The sequence below is a fragment of the Rana temporaria genome, chromosome 11 (assembly GCF_905171775.1).
Source record: "Rana temporaria chromosome 11, aRanTem1.1, whole genome shotgun sequence".
Taxonomy (NCBI): Eukaryota; Metazoa; Chordata; class Amphibia; order Anura; family Ranidae; genus Rana; species Rana temporaria.
This window is the reverse complement of record NC_053499.1, coordinates 31,603,204-31,627,179: the sequence shown is the minus strand read 5'-3', so window position 1 is coordinate 31,627,179 and position 23,976 is coordinate 31,603,204. Positions and strand designations below refer to the sequence as shown.

Sequence of the window (23,976 nt, the reverse complement as noted above, 5' to 3'; positions counted from 1 at the left end):
TACCTGCAGACATTCCCTTTTTCACTTCCTCATTGTTCGTTTTTGCTCAGAAGTTGCTCTATTTCTTCTCTGTTCTGTTCACTTCCTGCTTGTCTGATTTTACTGACCACCGTGAAGGGAGTCTTTACTGCGGTGGTCAGTGACGTGCTCACCCCCTCCTGGGAACTACATCTGTGTGGAAGGACGCTCTCTACGTGTTAGAGACTTCAAGGAGGTGTGAATTACTGGGTGTGCCGCAATGCATACTGGGAAATGTAGTTCTTACATGAACGAGCGCCGCAAACCAGGAAGTGAATGAGAGAACAGAAACTAGAATGCCGGAGATGATATAGATGAAGGAATTTAATAGGTATTTACTCTTTTTTTAACAGAATCATTACACTATTCTGTCTGTCTACCTTGCAGACATTAATTTTAGGCAATTTTTTTCCTTTAGTTACCCTTTAATGATCTAGTCTAACTTAGGAATTCCATCTAAAAATATATCTATAAAAATCTCCTTAAAGCAGAGGTCCGCCTAAAAAAAATAAAATAAATAAAAGCCAGCAGCTACAAATACTGCAGCTGCTGACTTTTAATAAATGGACACTTACCTGTCCAGGGTGCCCACGATGTCGGCAGCCGAAGCCGATCAATTGCTCGGCTCTCGGCTGCCATCCTCGGTGAGGGAATCAGGAGCGAGTCGCGCTGCGTGTCCTTACTGGTCCATGCTGTCTTCTGGGACCTGTGTGTTTCCCAGAAGACGGTGGGGGGGGGGGGGCTTGTGGACCCCTGCAGATTCTGTATTATACAGGTATCTGTACCCCCCTCCCCCTGAAAGGTGCCAAATGTGACACCGGAGGGGAGAGGGTTCTCAAAAGCGGAGGTTTACTTTTTGTGTGGACCTCCGCTTTAACAAAATCTATACTTTTTAATATTTTGGTCATTTTATTGTTTGGTCAAGATTTGCTTTGTGGTCTGTCTAGTAAATTTCCCTAAACCTCCTGTCCTTGATACACAACAGGAAGTGAACAGAACCTTTTGCCTGCTGCTATGATTTCCCCATCAACACAGACTGTGTTGATGTGGAAGTCCCTCATGCAGAGCCATTGTGTTCTCCCGGCGGGGAGAACACAGTGATTACTGCTAGCAGCTATAATAGCTGCTAGAAATAATTGCATGTAAAGTCTGACAGGCTGATCGATTGGTCAACTTGGGTACATTCAGTTTGCCCATACATGGTTCGAATCTCGGCCATTTCCTGCTAAACTGGCCAAGAATCAAACCATCTATGGCTTTAGGAATCGAAAAGATCCCAACGGGAATTGGTACGTAGCACAGCAAAGCCTTCGAAAAACAGAAGGTATCTTTCAAATTTTGCCAGGCTGTTTTTTTTTTTTTCTTCCTGTTAATGGATTAATATATTGAAAGGCTGTCAATAGAGGTGTAGTTATCTCACCAAGAAGGATGCAAGTTGGAGAAAACTCCATCCATGAATAGATTTGCTGATATAACTTGTTTGCTGCTTACCATCTTTATTTAGCCAGGTATATACTCCGTATGCTTCTCACCCCATAGGGAGCTTTTATCTCGTCACTCCCTACCAGAAGGACACATTGGCAAATTAGTCTAAGTGACCTTCTGTTTTTCTGTTCAGGTAGAATGACAATAAGAAGATTGATTAGCAATCACAACAAATAAAGGTAGCAAATTAGTCTGCGATGCTAAACCCACAAGTGGTCCTAATTCCTGGCTTGTCCTGGGGAGTAACGAACAGGAACATCAGTTTACTCCTGCATTTCAAAGTGGCCTACTGGATCCCGGTAAGCTGCAAGGCAGGCTTCACAATGTAAAGTCACTGTTAAAACAAGATGAGCTTTCATTGTTCTGGGGGTGTTATACATAGCAGGATACTGGACAATCCCAAAAGCTCATTCTTTAGTTTTACCTAGAAGCTAAAATAAACTCCATAGCGTAGTGTTTGTTTTTATTTTCTTAACCACTTGACTTTTTCTGACATGTTGTTTACAAGTAAAAATCAGTATTGTTTGTTGGATAATTACATAGAACCCTCAAACATTCTATATATTTTTTAGCAGAGAATAAGATGGTGGTCATTACAATATTTTATGTCAACCTGTAATTGCACAGCGGTCTTTCTAGTGTATTTTTTTGGGGGAAAAGATAAAGTTAAGTTAGCCCATATTTTTTTTTTTTGCGTAATGTGAAAGATGATGTTTCGCAGAGTAAATAGATACCTAACATGTCATGCTTTAAATTGTCAACGCTTGTGGAATGGCGACAAATTACAGTACTTAGAAATTTCCATAGGCGACGCTTTAAACATTTTTACAGGTTACCTGTATAGAGTTACAGAGGACGTCCTGCACTAGAATTATTGCTCTTGCTTTAACGATTGCGGCAATACCTCACATGTGTGGTTTGCACAGCGTTTACATATGTGGGAGTGGCTTGGGTATGCGTTTGCTTAGGGCGCTTAAAAAAAAAATCTTATTTATTTTACTTTTTTTTTTTACACTCCCTTTTGTTTATTTTTTTGTATCACTTTTATTTATATTACAAGGAATGTAAACATCCTTATAGAAATAAGCATGACAGGTCCTCTTTATTGAAAGATCTGAGGTCAAATAGACCCCATATCTCTTATTTACCCTTGAAAGCAAGATAGCCCTCACTCGGCTCTATGCCTTTGGAGGACCGGAGTAACCTCTAACGTCACTTCTGGTTCTCGGGTTTAAAGTGTAATTTCACCTTTACAGAAAATGTGTACGGTGAACTTACACTGGACCCCCTCCCATCCCCTTGGTCCCGCTATACCTAAGGCCAGCGATCACCCGCTAGGAGACATCGGTTCTTCGCTTAACCGGTCCAGAGAATTGAAATCCCAGCGGCTTTCTCTCTTCTCCCCCGTTGACAGGATTGGCTAGGTAGGTTCTGATTGGTTGGCAGCAACCAATTAGAATGTCTCCTATACGTACCCTTCCGAGGTACGTTTAGGAGATTAAGCCATGGGGATTTCAAATCCCTGGACCGGTGAAGCAGCGACCCCATGTCTCCTAGCCGGCGATTGTTGGCCTCAGGTACAGCAGGACCTGGGGGAGGGGGTCCAGTGTAAGTTCGTTCACCTAACCGATTTTCTGTAAAAGTGAACTTACCCTTTAAACCTGAGAACCAGAAGTGACGTTAGAGGTCAGTCCGGTCCTCCAAGGGTATAGAACCGAGTGGGGGGCTATCTTGCCCTCACTCGACTTCCTGCCTAGCCATCGGCCACATCTGAGCGGTTCCGGGCTTACCGACGGCTCCAATAAACTCATACGGCCGGGAATCGGCAGGAGGCGCCTCTCCCACTGCCTATAAAAGTGATCTTATGGCGAATCTGCCCCGGGGATCACTTTTATCAGAAAGCCAGCCGCCTAACTAGTAATAAGATACCATGGTTTATGGCATCTAGATGCAGCCATAACCCTGGTATTTAACGTAAAAGTAATGGCGTATATTTACAGTTAGGTGGTTGATGAGTGGATTTATCTCTGGTTTGTATATATAAAATGTTAGTTTAAATATACTAGAATATGAAATCTTTATATTTGCAGTGGAACTATAGTAAAAATGACATGCATAGTGAACTGCGGCAAAAAGTGTGTGTATAGTATATTAAATGGGCATGTAACTTAATGATAATGAACATAGTAAAAAAAAAAAAAAAAAGAGCTGGGTTTATAGCAACATTATGCTAAACAACAATTTTTATTTCAGTCTGGAAAGGGAGGCAGCTTGTAATTACACTTTATAAATATAATATATAATTGCTCTCTAATAACAATACAAAAAATACATTTTGGTTACAAATCATGGTGAAGTTATTTGCAGATTAAATTAAGAAAACAAGGCGGCCATCTTACATAAGAACATACATAACCTAGGCACTGGTGCCTACTGTATCAACTGGACAATAATACATTAGGTCCCATCTTTTTTAAAAATATAATAACCATATATCTACTTATTCCTCAAAAGTGACTACCTGTCCTCGTTCATAAATTCAGATGCAACCCCATATCCAGGATCCTCAGAATAGTCGTGCCTCTAGGGAGTCCCCTCATGTCCTCTTCCACTCCTCCATGATGACATCACAGAGCTGGTGGATGTTGGAGACCTTGCACTCCTCCACCTTCCGTTTGAGGATGGCTCACAGATGCTCAATAGGGTTTAGGTCTGGAGATCTTCTTGGCAGGTCCATCACCTTTACCCTCAGCTTCTTTAGCAAGACAGCGGTTGTCTTGGAGGTTTGTTTGAGGTCGTTATCATGTTGGCCTGCCCTGAGGTCCAGTCTCCAAAAGGGAGGGGATCATGCTCTGTGCTTCAGTATGTCACAGTACATGTTGGCATTCATGGTTCCCTCAATGAACTGTATCTCCCCAGTGCCAGCAGCACTCATGCAGCCCCAGACCATGACACTCCCACCACCAATAACCCAAATAGTTATTATTATAACCGGCTCTGTGTCCTGAGATGTACTCAAGAAAATGATTTTACAGGTAACCTGTAGACAAAATCAATTTTTTATGTTATGCACAAGCCTGTTAAAAAAAAGAAAAAACTTTCTTTTACCCTTTCTGACTGAGCCAAATATTCCTTCACATTTGTTTCACATGCTCCCCCTCCCAGACACTTAAACCCCTTTATGATCGTGAAAATACCCCCTTCATGAGAACATTAATTACCCTTACAATAGAGAAATAGGAATTTGCAACTGTGGGTGTTCCTATTTTATAGGCCTGATATCAAACTGAAAAGTTACATCAAAGCTTCAAATAAAATATGATCATAAATGATTACGTGAATGTGCCATATAAATAAACTTTCCAAATACTGCTAATTCTTGTTTTGTTTTTCAAATATTGCCCTCTTATAGCGTAATCTTTTCATTCAACATTGTCATCAACTATTTGCCATTTGTTGATTACACCGTGTCCACATTTTGTTATTTAATGAAGACTACATATATGTCATCAGAAACACGTCCCTTGCCAAAAAATAGGTCAGGACGCATCTGTGACTTAGCCTGGAGCCTAACCATATGAATAATGTGAGATCATGCATCTCCCTTCACAATCACTGGTTACATTTGAGGTGGTGGCAGATGCATAGTGTGGCGTTCATACTGCCCATAACCTTGATACAGGCAAGGGGATGTGATTGGCATTCATTCTAGCAGTTTAGAACCTCTCTCCACGTTTTTTTGGAGGATAGGATATATTCAACCGTAGTGGTTCCATATACTAGGAACACAAAAAAATCCTTTTTAACCATTGGATCTGAACAGCCACATAACACAACCACAATCTGGGTAAGGTGATTACTTTGCATGAACAAAAAAAAACAACTACTTATTCCCATAAATGTCAGACGCACGTGGACATGTTTGTGGCCACTTAATCCTAGCACATTTCAGTAATCTGGTTGGGGTCAGGCTAAATTAAAATGTAAGCTTGTAGGTGGATACAGCCCATAAATGTTCACAGTAGCCAACTCTTGTCTGTATTTTTTAATTTTTTTTTATTTCAGTTAAGTAAAGAGCAAGTACAAAACCATATCCAATGACACTAGGCCAGACATGGGTCATAAGTGTACAAAGCAGGGTCCATAAGAAAGGAAATGGAAATGATAAGGATATCCAGTTACAGCTGGAACAATAACATGCATCTCCTTTAATAGGGTCCAGAAAAAATAAACTCATTGTGCACATAATAGTTGGCCACCATATTTTAGGCAATACATTCAATATGAAGAAAGCACTAAGACTTGAGGCTACCTGATATACTCTGAAAAAGTATGACATAGGTAACCAGTTCAGCTCAATGCATCCTATCTGCATTTAAAGGGACTGTAAAAAGAACAAACAGGAAGGCGCAAACGCCTAGTGCATTACCAAAATCTTTTATCAAACTAAAACACAAATACCAATTGAATACTCACAAGAGATAAGATATGGGCAGTATATCATACCAAATATAGGTCAGTGGTAATGTAGCGTCACTTAATTCAATGCATCACTCAGTTGGCAGGCTGACACATTTGGGAGGATGTACCCCATTCTTCAGAGCAATGCCCTGAAGCTCTAAAGAAGGGGGTGCGTCCTCTGAAACGCATCAGCCTGCCAGCTGAGTGATGCATGGGACTAAGTGATGCTACATTACCACTGATCTGTGTTTGGTGTGATATACTACCTATATATTACTATGGTGAGTATTCATTTGGCATTTGTGTTTTAGTCCAATAAAAGCTTTTGCACTAGGCTCTTGCACCCTCCTGTTTTTTTTTAAATATATATATTACAGTCTCCCCAGTCTGAGGAGGGCTGCACCGATATAGCATTCCAGCTGAAGAAACATGAATGTCCCATACTTTGTTTATTATTGGGGTTATTGTTTTTTCTCTTATTCATCTTGCAGCTCTGCATTTAAAGGGGATTAAACCCCAAGTGAACATTCCGTTTGAATCAGCTAAATGCATTCCAGCTGCTTTAAAACAAAAATGTGTGCAAAAATCTTATTTTTTTTTTCTAAAGCAGCCACATCCTGAGTAGAAAAGCCTGTCGCCTGCCAGCATGCTGCACAGTGGAATTCTTAATTACTGTGAGGATGCAGTTTTCTCTCTGTTGAGGTCTGGCACACCCCCTACTAAGCCAAAGCCATTCGGTTTTAAATTTTCACCTCTTCTTCCCCCCAGTCCACCCCCTAGAATTTAGCAGAGGAGTCACTCCAGTCAAAGCTTCTACAGGATTGAGGACTCACTGCCCTCAAGTGACAGGGCTAGAGCAGTCACTAAGCAATCATCGTATGTAGTAAGTGAAGTGCGTTCCCCCCCCCCCCCCCCATAAATAAAATCTATGGGTATTTCTCTTGCTCCCAGTGGCTAAATGGAGTAAAAAGGATGGTCAAGTATAGTATAAGACCCACCACTGCATGGCTACCCAGTCCTTTGTATGTGACTTTCTTAAAGTTGCTTTATGCATAGGGTTAAGCCTATCTTCCATGTGACACTTTTAATGTTTCTGACTAACCTGCTGCTCCATTTGCATTTGCATGATCTCCCTGTGCTTGTGTGGATTTTCTGCAGGTACCCCAGTTTCCCCCCAAGCTCCAAAGACATGCTGGTAAGTTAGTTGGCTCCTGTCTAAAAGCATGCCCAAGATGTCTGCCCCTACACAAATGTAATAAGTGCTTTGAATGCCCATGGAGAAAAGCGCTATAGAAATATAAATTAATAACATTTTTATAAAATTTGTACAGAATTGCTTTAATCTGCTTTCGAATTGTAAGAGAAATAGTTAACCTTAAGTCGTGTTTAATGACTTGAGCTTCTAATATTTAAACAATATCTTGCTTTTACCAATTGACTGGAGAGTATTATTTTAATATGTGTAGTAATTATTGCAGATCTCATTCTTACGAAGGTGATTTTAGTTACCTAATCCACAAACATACAGGTCTGTTTTAAACCAGAGAGGAACATTAACTATATTACGATACAGTAAGCACAGAGACGCACAGAAGCACAGGACACTTTAGAAACATGAGAAAATAAATGCCTAATCCATCGTGTTGTGTCCCATTTACTGGGCCACTTTGTTACCAAACATCTCTTCGTTTTAACAATAGTTCTAAGCTAATTAACTTTTATCCTTTGGGCCAGCACTCTAGTAACTGATAAAACACGAGTCGGCAAGGGAGTATCTAGGCTACGGGCAAGTCTTCGACTTCCTTATTGATACAGTTTCTAAGCATTTATGAAAGGTTAGTTTATCAAAGATATGACAAATAGGCTTATTATCTGGAGGTGGACTCCATTAGGAACTGTTGTTTAAGCTGCTTTAGCCAAATGTATCTAGGAACCAGAGTTGTACAGAAAATATAAGTACATACTGGAGCGTTTATGAGCTTCTATCGGGGGCCATAAGAGCATTTCCCGTCTGCAGAGAGAGATGTACGGTGGAGATTAATTACTCTGGAAAACAGATGTAGGTTGATAGATTGTTGACTCTTATCAGCAACTTATTATGGGTCCTTATTGTGTCCTGTTTCTGCCCTTTCAGTATCGGAAGTGTCTCTCATAAACCTTGCCCGTTCAGTTTTTCCACTTCTAGTGTTTGAGCTGATATCTGTTTGTTGTTGGACCCTTCAGTAACTACTTTAAAGATAGGTCACACAAGGTACTGCCGTGGCTTAAAGTAGAACTAAAGACAATTTTTTTTTGTAAGAAAGTTTAACCCTTGTTAATTGTTTACTTTCTGTGTCCCATTGGGGAGATTTTCCTTTACTTCCTATCCCATAGCCAAAACGGGAAGTAAAAGGAAATCCCACCAAGTGAAGGAATCCCCGGTTACCACCAGAACTAGTGTCCCTATTGGAAGATTTCCCCTCTATTCCTTACATTTTGGGATTTGGGAGGATATAGGACAAATGGAGAGTGCCTTAATCAGGACACAGATAGCTAAAAAAATAGCAAGAAAATAACAAAACTGTTGTTTTAATGCCTCTTTACTCCATCTGATAGTCAAAAATAACAAACATGTTATACTTACCTGCCCTATGTAGTGGTTTTACACAAAAGCAGTCCAGATCCTCCTCTTCTCGAGTCCTTCCGTGGTCCTGGCCCCTTCCTCCGGTTGAGTGCCCCCACCTCAAGCAGCTTGCTATTGGAGCAGCCAAGCCGAGCCACAGCTCCCTGTGTCTATTCAGACACTGAGCCACGTCCCGGCCACGGAGCCAATGGATTTGCACTGCTGTCTCAGCCGATGAGGAGGGGAGTCCCAGGCATCCGAGACACTCCTTTAACATGACTGAATCTAGAGGGACCTCAGGTAAGTATTATGGAGGGCTGAGGGAGAACTGCTGCACACAGAAGGCTTTTTATCTTAATGCATAGAATGCATTAAGATAAAACCTTCTGCCTTTACAATCACTTTAAGTTATGCTTTAAAGCAGGGCTCCTCAACTTTTTGAAGAGTGAGAGACACTTAATATGATTTGGTAACCGGTCGCGGGCCACAATGAACGTGATTTTACTGCCCCTCAAAACCACAAATGTCAATGAGCCCCTACTTTCCTGAGCCCCCAATATCCAGCTCCCACAGGATATAATAGAAATCTTTAGCTCAGTGCACTCTCAGGAAAGCCACAGGTGCACTCCGCTTCACCTATGAATCAGTGTGAAAACAGTATAATAACCCTTCCTTATAAGTGCCAATATGCCTATTGCAAAAGTGCAGTGTATGTGTTGATTAATACACTGACTGTTTCCTCTTCCAGATTCTGCTTTCATTGCTCTGTAGGCTGCTAGAAAGGTCCCAGGCCCGGTATCACTTCGCCAGAACAGGAACCAGCACTACAGAGCTTATGAGGCTCCTGCTCCCTCTGCGGCTGACTGCTTCCACTGCCCGCGTTGACTCCATGCGCTCTGATGCTATGGGGTGGCGATTTGGCAACCTGTTTATTGTGATTCTGGCTTGCTGATTTAACATCCCAAAGCATGGTTATGCGCTTTCCTGGTTTAAGGTCGCAGGCCACATCAGAGAGCCCCCGGGCCATGGGTTGAGCTCTCCCCTGCTTTAAAGTGTACAGTATGTCCAGGCATTACTAAGATGTATGCCCAAACCTCTCTTTCCCCCTCTAGAGCATGTGTTGGCAATCATTCTTTTTACCTTGTTCCTGTAGCAAGAAACGGCTTTTATTACTCATGTAACATCATCACCAGGCTTAAGGATAAGTTCACTTTAAAAAAAATTAATAATGATAAATACACGTTTCTGTCTGTCTGTCTGCCATGGCTGTCTGCCGTGGTGGAAGAGGGAACTTGTAGTTTCTTCTTTCCCACTTCTCTGTGAACCCAGAGCCCCTCACAGCTGTACTGTTTTTAAAATGTGACGGTTAGTGCCGGGAGAGCTGTGACTCGGGTGCCCCCATAGCAAACTGTTTGCTGTGGGGGCACTCGACAGGAGTGAGGGATCAGGAGAGCCGAAGAGTGACCCGAGAAGAGAGGGTTCCAGGCTGCCCTTTGCAAATCCACTTTACAGAGGAGGTAAGTATGACATGTTTGTTATTTTAAGAGAAACAAAAAACAAGACTTTACAATCACTTTAAATAAATAAGAAAAAAAAAAAAGATAAATATTAAGTATACATCAAATATGCGAGTGTGTTGAGTATAGCTTAATATAAAGAAAATAACTATTCTTAAAGCGGAGTTCCAACCACAATTAGCATTTTTTAAATGTATGTCCTTTCATCCTGCGTTTTTATAATATAAATCTGGTCACTTACTATTTTACAATCCGCCGCCGATCCGCATAGATATTCAAAAAAGATAGTTTATAAAACTATGTCCACACCGTTGTCATTTTGCTTGTGGGCATTGTGAAGCCCACAAGCACTTACTTCCTGGAAGTCTTGGATGGGAAGTGCTAATTGGACAGCGCACTGCATCCTGGGAAATGATGACACACATTTCCCAGGAGCATTAGAGGGAGATGATGTCAGAATCCTAGGTGGTTTCAAAGGCAGATTTCGTGGGACCGCATAGCAACAGGCATTTCCAGATGAGTAAACAAAAAAAAAATCTTTTTTTTTTTCTTTTTTAGTCGTAAGCTACAGTTTAAAGCAAAATAGTTTTTTTGATGAAACCTCCACTTTAAGTGTACCATCATCCAGATTAGTATAAAGACAAGAAGGGTGGGGGTGAAGGGACAAGGGACAGTGGCTAGTGCTGACCCTAAAGCATTCTCATAACATACATGTTATGATAAAAAAGGAATTTTTATTACATATAAAATTGTTTGACATAAGATACATGGTTAAAATTGAAAAAACAGAGACTCAGGATGCCCCCAAGCAATATCTGTTATTACAAACATATAGACTGGTCTGTGCCTCGACTAGTTTCGCGGAAGAACTGCTTCCTCAAGAGAACCAATCTATAAAGTAAACAATACAATTACAATTAATATTAAACAAACATAGTAATTCAAACGTAGCCATATTACAGCATAAAATATAGTAAGGGGGTAATAATGCAAAAAGTAGCTTACCCAATGTTTGGGTGATCGTGTTGCGGCATTGGGCTGCCCGAGTAAAATTTCCCCCTGCGACGGACAAGGGGGGTAGTGCGGGGTGCTCTAGATAGAGGCATAATATGGTTAAGGAGTCAATTGGTAAACAATACAAGGAGAAAGTGGGACACCCAGGAGGGGAGGAAGAAAAAGGGAGGGGGGCTAAAGAGAGAGGGGACAAGGAAAAAAAGTGGGGGGGGAGGGTACATCAAATAAAATGTACTTAGAACATGGTGAAGTTTTACATTTGTTTTATTCTGGAAAACACGTCTGCACTGCGCCTGCAAATACGTACTTAAACATATGTACACAAACTGCAGTGAGTAGGCTTATCATTTATTTTGAGTCGGCTCTCTGCGGTGACAAACTATGGGCTCAGAGGTATAATGATCAGGTGTACTTGGGATAGCAGCTCATTAACTATGTGTTAATTATCTGTGATTACTATTTAAATGCAATGGCGGATTCATTACCTGCTCTATTGTGAGGCAGGCTTGATATAATTAAGTCATCGAAGTTTCCTACACCTTCACCTATAACCCTTTCTTATCTGCTACACCCGCTGTGCAGACGTCGCCTCCCACTGCAATGTGCCTTCCATAGAGTCAAGACACTCAGCACATTTGTTTTCAGATGGTTCAGCGTTGGGTATCGATGGCATTAACTTTCACACTCTGGAGTTATTCCTTATTAACTTCTGAAGTCCCTTTTGAGAGAGTGATATGCATCTTAATATGTTGTATAGAATTGTACAATGAAGTCTTCTAGCCTTTAATCAGATAAGATGCATATTAGAAAAGTAATTTTGTTTGATTAAAAAGCAAGGTTGGTCATGAGGAATTGCAGTAACTTAACATTTACTTTTAAGCGCTTTTGTGCGTTGACACATGTTGCTGTTGATGCATGCTATGCTAAAGCAGCCTATTCATTTTGAACAGGCACTTAACGCACAAAATAACGCACCTTTGAATTTTTGGGCCAGGCAAAGCACCACAATGCACAGAACATTTATCTCTGAGTTGTGACATGCAATAGTGCAAGTCAGGTTTTTTTTACTGCCTGCAGGAGCAATGGTGCAGTGCCATACATTTTTAATGGCACTCCAACACACACACAGTCCAGAAAGTAAAGCTGGCATTCTACAGGTCAACATTTGGCTGGTCAAGCAAAAACTGGGCTCCCATTCTCAATTGTTGATCAAAGTTTATTGTTTAATCTCATTCTGTTTAAGGCCCTGTACACACGGGCAAAATGTCGGGAGACTGTTGCCGGTTAAAAAAAAAAAACGGCTGATATTCTGCACGTGTGTATGTCTGTCTAAAAGAAGCTGGCCGTGCATCCTGGGAAACCAGCAGCTGACCCACGCCCAGCCAGAGCTCTCAGCCAATGGCAGAGCTGATCAGTGTTCTGGAGGGGGGAGGGGGAGTCATCCCCCTGTCAGAACACAACAGCTCTGCGGGGAAGATTGCTGTACTAACCTTTCATGGTTAGTACAGTGTCTCTGACCAGAGCTGACAGTTTTTTTTGTGCAACAGAAAAAAAACCCGAATATTGTGCACCCGGCTTAAGGGACAAGTTGGAAAATGTTCTATTGATTAGCAGCTGCGGCCACTATTCAGTGTATTCTGATGCAGTGGGTGCTGCTGTCAATATCCTAAAATTTTTCTGTTAAGGTAAACTAGCACTTTAAAATTTGACTGAACCAGGAAGAAAATATTGGCTGAACAGTGACTGCTGCATCCTACCTGCGTCCATTGTACTCAGTGAGGCACATGTGTTGTGGCTGACTGAATACATTTTCCAGCAGCAGAGTTTCCTCCTTCTATGCCGTTAGCCTGGATGGGGGGAATAGATTGATTTTTCCACCTTCAACACATGTCCTGAACCAGGGAATACCGAGTACTCTGGCCCAATGTTGGTCTACCATTATTTCTAGAGAGGAAATGCTTTTTCCTGCCTGCAGAGGACTTATGGCATCATCTCAGACAAGGCAACGTCACTGGACTCAGGATCAAGGACTGCTTTATAATAAAAAGTAATCAAATAAAATAAATTATACTGTTTCTGTGTAGTGTGACATGTAAAGAAATTATTTGGGCATTCTTGTAAAATTACGAAAGGTCCATTTTTAATGACTACATTTTATAAACTGAACTTGGCTTCAATAACCTTTTTCCACTTATGGGCCGGATTCACCTGCTAATAAATTAAGATAATAATCTGGACCCCTTTACATTACACAGCCCTCTGGACCCCTTTACATTACACAGCCCTCTGGACCCCTTTACATTACACAGCCCTCTGGACCCCTTTACATTACACAGCCCTCTGGACCCCTTTACATTACACAGCCCTGCACCTCTGGATCCCTTCACATTTCACAGCCCCGTACCTCGGGACCAGTTTACATTACACAGCCCCGCACCTCTGGACCCCTTTACATTACACAGCCCCCCCCTACACACACACCCTGCATATTACACAGCCCCCCCCCCCCCAGCTCTGCCCTTTTCTACCTTGCCCCATGCAGAGAGGGAGTAGGAAGCTGAATGAGAACATGGGGGAGACACACGGCAGCGCTGATGAGACAAAGGGAGCTTCCGGAGTTAATTTTTCATATTAACATGCTGGTGATTGTTAGGACCACCTAGCAACCAATCACCTGGTAAGTTAACTCCGGAGCTCCCACTGTCGTGTGTCTCTCCCATGTTCTCATTCAGCTTCCTGCTCTCTGCTTTGCTCTTACTTAAAATGTCCATGGACCAGGTACACGTGAATTCATCTAGTGCACTGATGGGCCGAACATTTTGTGGCAGCGGGCTGGACGCTGGCTGTAGGTTGTCGACCCCCGATCTAATGCCTATTCAAGCTAGGGAGAATGTACCAGAAATTGAATATTTACCCTATTCCTTCTTCTGGCAGGCTTCCTCACTCCTGGTTCCAGTATTCATGAAGCCACTTCTCTTTTCTAGTCACGTGGCCACTCCTTCACTGACCTGGTCATGTACAGAAATCAGCTGTTTTGCACATTGTACATTGAGGGCTCACCCAAATTCCAGGTCTGGAGTGGAAGCAGAGAAGAGTGGCACCTGCAGGAACAGTGAGAAATACGGGAAGAGTTCCTCTCTGTTCTATCCCCTAGGCCAGGCATGTCCAAACTCCGGCCCGAGGGCCAATTGCGGCCCCCGTTCCAGTTTAATGTGGCCCCCCTGGTAATTTGGATATATACTGTATTTATCGGTGCTGCCTCGGAGGGGACAGGAAGAGGCGGGGAATGAGTGCTGTCAAATTACATACAGGAGAATCTCTGCGGCATCTGTAATAGGAAGTCTTGTCTCCTGGCCTGCCATTGGACAACTCCTCTGTCTATCATAGGAGGCGGGACATTGTATTAAAGAGGCTGCTGTGTAAACAGGAGATTCTACTGTATGTAATCTGTTGGCGCTCGTCCCGCCTCCCCTCCGAGGCTGCAGATGGGCATCGATCAGGCTGCATTCATGGCAATGTAGAGGCTGCATTCATGGCAATGGCAAGGCTGGATTCATGGCAATGGCAAGGCTGCATTCATGGGCAATGACACTTATTTTGCTTCACAGTATTTTATTTAAAAAAAATTCCTGAAACTTCCCTCCTAACGTTAAGGTGCGTGTTATACGCCAATAAATACGGTATATCCAAATAATACGCCTGAGCTCATCTCTTCACCACACACAGCCACAAAGGCAAGAGAATTCTTGTTGGGCAGTGTATTACTGCTCAGGCAAACACACTTAGACCAAATTGTAATGGTTCAAAGAATGTCAGCAAAATGTTTGGCCCTTACGCATGTTCACTTCATCAAATCTGGCCCTCTCTGAAAAAAATTTGGCCACCCCCTGCCCTAGACCAAACTTTTTAAACAAAGGGCCAGTTTACTGTACTTCAGACTTTAGGTGGGCTGGAGTTTGGCCAGTGAGGGTAGAAAATATTCTGGATTCAGTGGCAATAAACGACACAGCCTTTTTGGTCAGTGGGAGTATAGAAATTACATAGCGCCTGTTGTCAGTAGAAGGAATAGTGCCCCATCATTGATATCATGTTGGAGAAATAGTGCCCCATCATTGGTGTCAGTGACAAGAATCCTGCTTTCGGTGTCGATGGGAAAGATAGTGTCCCAAGGGCCAGATATAGGCTAGCATTTGGCCTCCAGGCCGCAGTTTTGAGACCACTGCCCTAGACAAAACAAGTTGTCTTTTCTAGTTGTGCAGCCACTCCTTCACTGACATGATCATATACAATACAGAACCAGCTGTTTTGCATTGTACATTGAGGGCCCCCACACGTTCCAGGTCTGGAGTGGGACCACAGAAGAGTGCCGTCTGCAGGAATAGTGAAAAATAAGGGAAGATTTCCTCTGTTCTATCCCCTAGACCAGAGGTCTCTAAACGGTCTAAACAAAAGGCCAGTTTACTGTCCTTCAGATTTTGGGGGGGCTGGATTATGGCCAGTGGGGGTAGTAACTATCCTGGATTCAGTGGTAATAAACAAACACACAGGCTTTGTGGTCAGTAGGAGTATAGAAATTGCATAGCACCTGTCGTCAGTAGAGGGAATAGCGCCCCATAACTAATATCATGTTGGAGGAATAGTGCCCCATCATTGGTGTCAGTGACAGAAATCCTACTCTTGGTGTCATTAAGAAGGTTAATGCCCCAAGGCCAGATATAGGCTAGCAAAGAGCCACATTTGGCTCACAGGCTGCAGTTTGGAGACCACTGCCCTAGACTAAACAATTAGACCCCTACTATATGGGTAAGAGGGCTCACCAAAATGTTATTTTTATAGGCTGACCGGAGCCCAGTTTTAACGATAACAGTTGTTTGAATTATACTGTCATGGTGTAATATGACATCATGAGTTTAATAAAGAATAAGTTCACCTTTTGTAACATGTTACACCCATATTCAGCATGTAACATGTTCCAAATCCACTGGCCCCCGCACCCCTCCAGCTCCCCAATGTCACGGGTGGCCGGGATCTTCTCTCCCTGCTCCCTGCCAGTGTCTGCAGAGAACATGACAGTGCTGGGCTCCGCCCGCCTGGCCACGTCATTCATTTAGAGTTCTGTGAATTGAAATCTACAAGATCCCTCAACCTTTGCAGCTGTCGGCTTGTTTTTAATGAACTACCACGGTGATGTTGAGTGCTGTGGTAGTTCATTGATGCTTCCTGTTAATGTGTAACTGCTTGGTTGTATGATGTGTGGCTAAACATCTTGCACACAGAGCCTGCAAGAGCCTTGCAATGCACCCACGATCTGCTGATTGTGGGTGCAATGCTTTCCAGGCTCCTGTAAAAAGATGTATGTATGTGTGTGTGTGTATATATATAATATACTTTTTTTTTAACCACTTAAGGAGCCTGATATACATCCTTTTTTTAAAGATGGATATCTCGGTAACGGCAGCAGCTGCTGCCACAACCGGGATATCCTTCTTTAGCGTGAGCGGTCCTGTAAACGATAACGGTGGTCTCCGCGGCAGGTTCGCCGCGAGATCACCGTTATCGGCGGCGGCCTATCTCCCGCGGCCTACGCCACTTACCGGAGCCGTCGGTAGCGGCGGAGGCGAACGGGTCCTTTCTCGTGCTGTGCGGGGATACGAGTGAGGGCAAGATGGCCCCCACCCGTCCCCATAGCATAGCAGGGCGGAAGTGACGTCAAAACGTCAGTTCCGCCCATGCTTCTTAAAGCAACATTTTTTAAAAGTCATTTTTTCAAATGACAAAATTTTCCTTTTTTTTTTTTTTTTGCATTTAAGTCTAAATATGAGGACCTGTCATGCTTTTTTCTATTACAAGGGATGTTTACAATAGGAATAAAAGTGATCCATTTTTTTTTTTCAGTGTAAAAAATAATAAAATAAATAAGAAAACACAATTTTTTTATTTTTTAAAGCGCCCCGTCCCGACGAGCTCGCGCACAGAAGTGAACACATACGTGAGTAGCGCCCGCATATGAAAACGGTGTTCAAACCACACAAGTGAGGTATCGTTACAGCGAGAGCAATAATTCTAGCCCTAGACCTCCTCTGTAGCTCAAAAGATGCAACCTATAGAATTTTTTAAACGTCGCCTATCGAGATTTTTAAGGGTAAAAGTTTGACGCCATTCCACGAGCGGGCGCAATTTTTAAGCGTGACATGTTGGGTCTCATTTTACTCAGCGTAACATTATCTTTCACAATATATAAAAAAATTGGGCCAAATTTATTGTCTTATTTTGTTATTCAAAAAAACGTGTGCTTGTAAGACTGCTGCACAAATACGGTTTGACAAAAAGTATTGCACTGACTGCCATTTTATTCTCTAGGGTGTTATAAAAAAATATATATAATATTTGGGCGTTTTAAGTAATTTTCTAGCAGAAAAAACAGTTTTAGTCTTGTAAACGCCAAGTCTGAAAAACACCCAAGGTCCTTAAGTGGTTAAGGTGCACTTATCCTTTAATGAAAAGACCAATAGAATCACTGAAAATTTACGTAAACAGGTGGATAATTGATTGTTTATTGTTATTATGTTCTCTCTTGCCCCTCTAGCTCTTCAAGCAAGATGACCTGTGACTACAGCCAGCTCCTGCATTCTATCCAGCAAGCAGTTCACCAGGGAGGGTTTGATGGATCCAATCCCCAGGTACCCAGCACCTTTACTATCTGGCCTGTCATCATGTAACTAATTGTGCTGTGCCATCTCTCTGGGGCCTGTGAAAAGGTCTTGGAAAAAGGAACAGTGCACAAGCTGTTTCTAAGCACCGATAATGTAAACAGGGAGATTAAGGCCAGGTAGCTGAAATGGTAATACGTAATGCGTTCTCAGTGGACATGACAAGACAGCATAAAAGCACTCAACCATATTTCTGAAATATGCTTAAGCGCAATATTTCTCCTAATGGCTGATTAACTGCACATGGTGTCTGAAGAGAGGGAATGTAAACTGGATTCACAGTGGAGGAATGAGGTCAGAACACATCTGAGTGTAAACTCTATGCTTTGATTTTATTGCACAAAACAGTAGCTTACTGGCTAGTACCGTGATCTAGCATGGTGACCTTCTGTGTTCAATTGCCACTAGGCACTTATTGTTCTTTGTTTTCCCTATAGTAATATATTTTTCTTCACAGCTCCAGGGTTTAATTTTACAAATAAAAATATAAAAGAAGGGTAATATTTTTTTACCCAAGACATACCTTATTGCATGAGATCGTTTGACTTTGGGAGGGGTATTCATTTTAAGCATCCAAACCCCTGGTGCCCAACTTGTGGCTCAAGTGCCCACTCCAGCCAGTGGAGAAATTAATTCTTTTGACTGGCATCCACTATAAATGGTTTGGTTTATTTACTTTACACTATCTTGCTTTTTCTGTGCCCTTTCAATCCCTTTCTCTTTTTGTGTTTTTTTTTTCCCTCGGATCTTGGGTGATAGATCTTTCTGAGAGAGAGATCAAATCTGGCACAAGTAATATTCTTTTTCAATCTATATTGATATAGTAGGCCTTACATGTGGCCCATGGCATCACCAAAGGGCCACACATAATATTCAGTAAATTTAGTGTTGCCAAAAACTGTCAGACAGTAGACTTGCAACAGATGGTTGTCATAGGCTTGAGGATTGCTAAAGGAGATGGTCAGAAACTGCAGACATGCTACAGGAGATAGTCAGGGACAGCAAACATGTAATTAAAATTGCTGGAGACAGAGGACATGCTTTAGTAGACATAGACTCGAGTAGAAGGATGAGCCATCACCAGCACTTTGGTACAATCAGTATATACTTTTATTTCTGCAAAGTGTAACCCAGCGTTTTGCATCCACAAAAGATCTCTTCCTCAATGGGACATAGTGACCAAAGAAATGTTGCTACCTGTGTTGTCGGTGACCTTGATTTTTGAAATGTGTCACTGTGGGTTAAGTGTCTCAGAAAGGCCCTGTCATTGCTAGGGTAGGCCCTCTTTTCACTGGACATTTAAAACAAATGTCTGGATCCTTGCACTTCAGCTGTGACTGCCAGTTGCAAGCATCTAAGCAGTTTTATCGCTTGACACTATATTCACATAGAACACTTTGACTACATTTTTAGGACACCAACGATACGCAAGGAATATCTGAGCCAGTTGTTCTTTTGAGGGAAGTCAACCCTCCCGACCTGTTCTTGACACTATCATAGAATTGCTACTGGTGGTCGGAGTGTGGTCCTGCCTCAATGCAGGAGGTCAGTGGAAGGGTTGAATTGCCCCCTTTCCCCTTTTGTCTACTGCAGCAGTAGTAGCACATTAGCAGTCTGAGCCTTCCTCTCATTCTAGAAGTAGGGATTGTAGCCACTCTTCTCTATCTCTTCTGCTCAACCTTCTGCACAAAGGTGTGCTCCCACATCTTAGATTGGAGAGCTGTTTGTTTGTTCTCCTGGGTCAGTGCGCAAGATACCTTCTTAGCATTTGGGTGTTCAGATCACTTCCGGTAGCTTCAGGCTAAATTGACCATTCAACTGTTTCCCTCACTTTTGGTTCATTGCTACCTTCCTCTGCAGGAGCTTGCCTAAAGAGTGGTTCCCATCTTGAACTTGCACCCCTTCTTAAAGGGGAGCAATCCAACCCTTGGGTGCTGTTAAGTCCTTTGAGTATTTGCTTACCATCAATCCTACACATTACTGAAGGATGTCCTGACCCGTAAGCTCCAAGTGAATCAGCTTTGGCTGGTTCTCTTGTTGATAAGGATCTGTTTAATTTAGCATCTCCCGGGTGTACTTTAATTAGTAAATCTGGCGTTTACCCTAATGCTTTCCCCTGATAGTCTTACCTGGATAACCTTGTATTATTTTGAGGAAATTCCTCCTATTTTTTTCTGTTCTTAATCTTCGGCACAACAGGAGGCAGAGGTGTGGGGCAGGTTGTTCGATTCTTTTAATCATGTGTTGTGGAACTAGTTAGGCAGAAGTACAGTGTTCTCTTTCTATCCCCTGATACACTCTGTATGTTAGATGGAGGAATCTCTTTTGACTTAACAGTTCTTGGTCTGTTCTTCCCTGGTTGATTGCTGGTTGGCCCTTATTATCACTGGCAGAGGCCCTTTGCTCATTCACTCAGGAGTTCCCATTAAAACTGTTTTTCTTTAGCGAAGGTGTCTCCATCTAGCTTGTTTTGCGAATTGCTTCATTCTGATACCTCTGACATGCTATAGTCCTCAAACATGTATTTGGTCTATCAATTGCTTTTGGAGGTCCTAATTGTAAAATAATTCTTGATTTCTGGTGTCCCTCCAATGGCTGACAAAGAAAATAGGATTTTCGCACACACCCTAAAATATTTTTTATCTTTGAGTCCATCAAGGGACACGGGTCCCATCTTTCTGTATTATTGGTCCTGTTTACTGCTGCTTACAAAACTGTGGCATGCTGGGTAGAGGATGGCTTACGTGGGGACTGGCTTTTCAGAGTTTTATTTTGTTTGCCAGTGTCTCAGCCTTTTGAATGTGGCAGTCAGTATAACCTGATGTCAGAAACCATGAATCAGACCGAGACAGAAGTACAGTTAAATTACACTTGTATAATAATAATAATAATAAAAAGATAAACAGAGTAAGCGTAGTCAAAACATAGCCTGAGTTCAGGAACCAGATTGGATAGTCAGCCGAGCCTAATGTCATAGAGCCAGAGAAGAACGTAGTAGAACAGCCAGCAGGAACCAGAAGGCATGTCAGCCAAGCAAGTCTTCAACAGCAGGAACGCAGGAGATAGTCTCTGTGATGTTGACCAAGGTGAAGGCATAGAGCAAGTGAACAGGAAGGCTTAAGTAGGCAGGACCGACAAGCCCGATCAGCAACAGGTGAGTCACTTTGGAGACACCCGACTGTAGTAGAATTCTTGAATTGCAGTGTCACTCAGTGGACTCAAAAGAAAAGATTTCACTTTTTTTTTTTTTTTTTTACACAGGGGCTGTAAGGAGCACACACAAATGTGGAGGCATTCATTTGTAAATGGGCTTTAATATTTGTGATCTCTAGCCTATGACAGTCTTATGAAGCATGTCTTCAGTCTCTATAGCAGGTTCACATTCTCCGACTGTCTTGTGTAGCATGTCAATAGTTTCTGACAATTTCCTATAGCATGCCTATTGTCTCTGGCCATCTTCTGTTCCATGTCTACAGTCTCTGACAGCTTTCTGTAGAATTACATTTACTAAATATTATTGGCGTGCCTTTGGTAATGTCAGGGGCTGCCTTTAAGGACCTTTATTTCAAGTAAGCTGACCACTACTGGTCCAAACAGATGGGGACTATTATTTTACCATGTGTTCTAGCTCAGCTCAGTGTCCTAGCAATGTCAACTAGCTCTTGCTTTCAAAAGTTGAACCAACAATAGCAGGTGTTTTGGATCTGGATGTATTTTGAAATATGAAGGCATTGTATGCACAGTTTACCTGGTGTCAAGGTTGGTTATTATACAACTAACTTTACTTTGGGCTTTAAGATTTAATGACAAACGTAAAAAGCAGGGCAATTTGGTTCTTTCAGGTTTTAGTCCACATGGCTGCCAAGAGGCGTACACTGTCAAAAGGGAGCATATTTCTGCACCCAGGAGTTACAGGTGTTTGCGTACTGCTGCTGCCAGCAGCCTATACAATTCAATGACAAGCTGACAAACACTATGGTTGTACACATGCAACCACACATCCGAGCGGTTACAGGGATCGTTAGAAGGTCCTGGATAATAAATTCTGTATTAATATAATAAGAATACAGTAATAACTCTTGTATGTATCCCTGTGAACCCCTTTACCAATTTGTGACCTGATAGAAGGTGAATGGGAATCATCTTTCAATAAAAACAACCAAATACCCTTCCCCCATGTAGTTTACACCCCTGCTCATTTTTGGGACATTGAAAAATAGAGCTGGGTGCCTGGGATGCTGTAATTCCTGTGCACATACGCAGGAGCTACATCATAATTAGCCACCCAAAGGCCCAAGAGGAACATTGCGGGACCTTGAAGAAACAGCGGGAGAATTGACAGAGGCAGTCTGAGCTGCTACTGGAGCCTGAGCCTATCATTCCTGGAGGAGAGCAAGTGTACCATAATGTGCAAGTATGCTGTGCTTTTTTTCAGTCCTAATACTTTGCAATCATTCTGGTTATCTTTAAATCGATTGTAAAGGTAAAAAAATAAAATAAATAACAAACCCTGATATACTTGCCTGCTCTGTGCAGAGCGGCCACGAACCTCCTCTTCTTGGGACCCCGCTGGCGCTTCTGGCTCCTCCTCTCTGTCCAGTGACCCAGCAGGAAGCTGCTTCCCATGGGGGCACTTGTCCAGTGACAGACAGCAGGACCCGGCCCTGCCCCCTCGTCTATGGCTTTGTTTGATAGCACTGGGAGCTAATGGCTCACGGTGCCCCAGCAAAGCCAGCGAGACCCATAAGTGAGGGAGAGAGGAGCTGCAGATGTGCACAGTGCTGGATCGGATTGAATGAGGGCTCTGGTAAGTTAAACCGAGGTTGAAGGGTGATGCTGATGCCTAAACCTTTTTTACCTTAATGCAAGAAGAATCACATGTCACCAGTACTAGCTAAACTAGTGATAGGATTGCAGTGGTAGGCCAGACTGGTTGTTGAACTCAGTGGTTTGCATGGTTTAAGGTCGCCATACGTGACTCCAATTTTCTCTTGATGTCATTTAGCAAGGGAGGGGAACCTATGGATTTATGTATATGGCTAGCTTTAGTATATGCAGGTTACTACTCAACACTGCCATTCCTCCCAAGATGAAGGATAGAGAAGGGAAGAAACAGACAAATGTCTCAAATATACTGGCTGCTCATCAATGGATTCTGTTGATGAACTGTGTATATGGCAACTATATACAAAAACATAGAATATCCAGGCTCAAACTTACCGACCAATCAGCAACCAACCAAATTTACCTGTCTAACTGTGTGCGTTAAAAACAGAGGTTTAGTTGCACGCATTTGCAAATGCATGTGTAAGCTGCAGGCCCTGTCAAGGTGCTCTGTATACTGCAGTCCTAACTATAACATTGCATTTTATGTCTCCTCAGTAGGAGCACATGACTGCTGATGGATAGATAAGGGGCAGGTGACTGGAGGTAACCCAGCCCTCATTAAAGGAGCAGGAGCACACTGCACACTCAGCACATGGAAGCAAAGGTGCCAGTATGCTGCCTGACCACAATGACATAAATACAAGAAACAAAAGTCACTGCCCCTACCTATGACTGGTCTATACAATAAGGAGCATATACATACAAAAACATAGAATATCCAGGCTCAAACTTACCGACCAATCGGCAACCAACCAAATTCACCTGTCTAACTGTGTGCGTTAAAAACAGACGCGGCCTGCAGCTTACACATGCATTTGCAAATGCGTGCAACTAAACCTCTGTTTTTAACGCACACAGTTAGACAGGTGAATTTGGTTGGTTGGTGATTGGTCGGTAAGTTTGAGCCTGGATATTCTATGTTTTTGTATGTATATGTGCACATTCCAGCGCTCCTTATTGTATAGACCAGTCATAGGTAGGGGCAGTGACTTTTGTTGGTTATATGGCAACTATACATGGATCCTGCACTGACACTACAAATGGAAAGGGTTAGAAAGTAAAATTCCAGCCAAAATGTTTTAGGTTAGTTTAGAAAAACGTGGAAAGACTAACGTTTTTTATATATTTTTTCTGTCTGTGACCCTGTTGTAGAGATTTTACCATTCTTCCTGTCTGACTGAAAAATAAATATAAATGAAGGGAGCGGTGATCCCTGGGACAGGAAGACGATAGCTTGACAAGCATTTTAATCTCCAGTGGAACCTCTGACCAAAGTAAAAAC

General features: G+C 42.4%; 1 protein-coding gene across 2 annotated transcripts in view; it reads left to right on the top strand.

The window, feature by feature from the left end:
• Positions 1–23,976, top strand: part of ELP4 (elongator acetyltransferase complex subunit 4) — a 372,514-nt gene that overhangs the window by 117,525 nt on the left and 231,013 nt on the right. For both annotated transcript variants that reach the window (XM_040328325.1, XM_040328324.1), the window contains exon 6: positions 17,684–17,777. In XM_040328325.1, the coding sequence (XP_040184259.1) occupies positions 17,684–17,777 (94 nt within the window). The remainder of the gene's footprint in view (positions 1–17,683; positions 17,778–23,976) is intronic.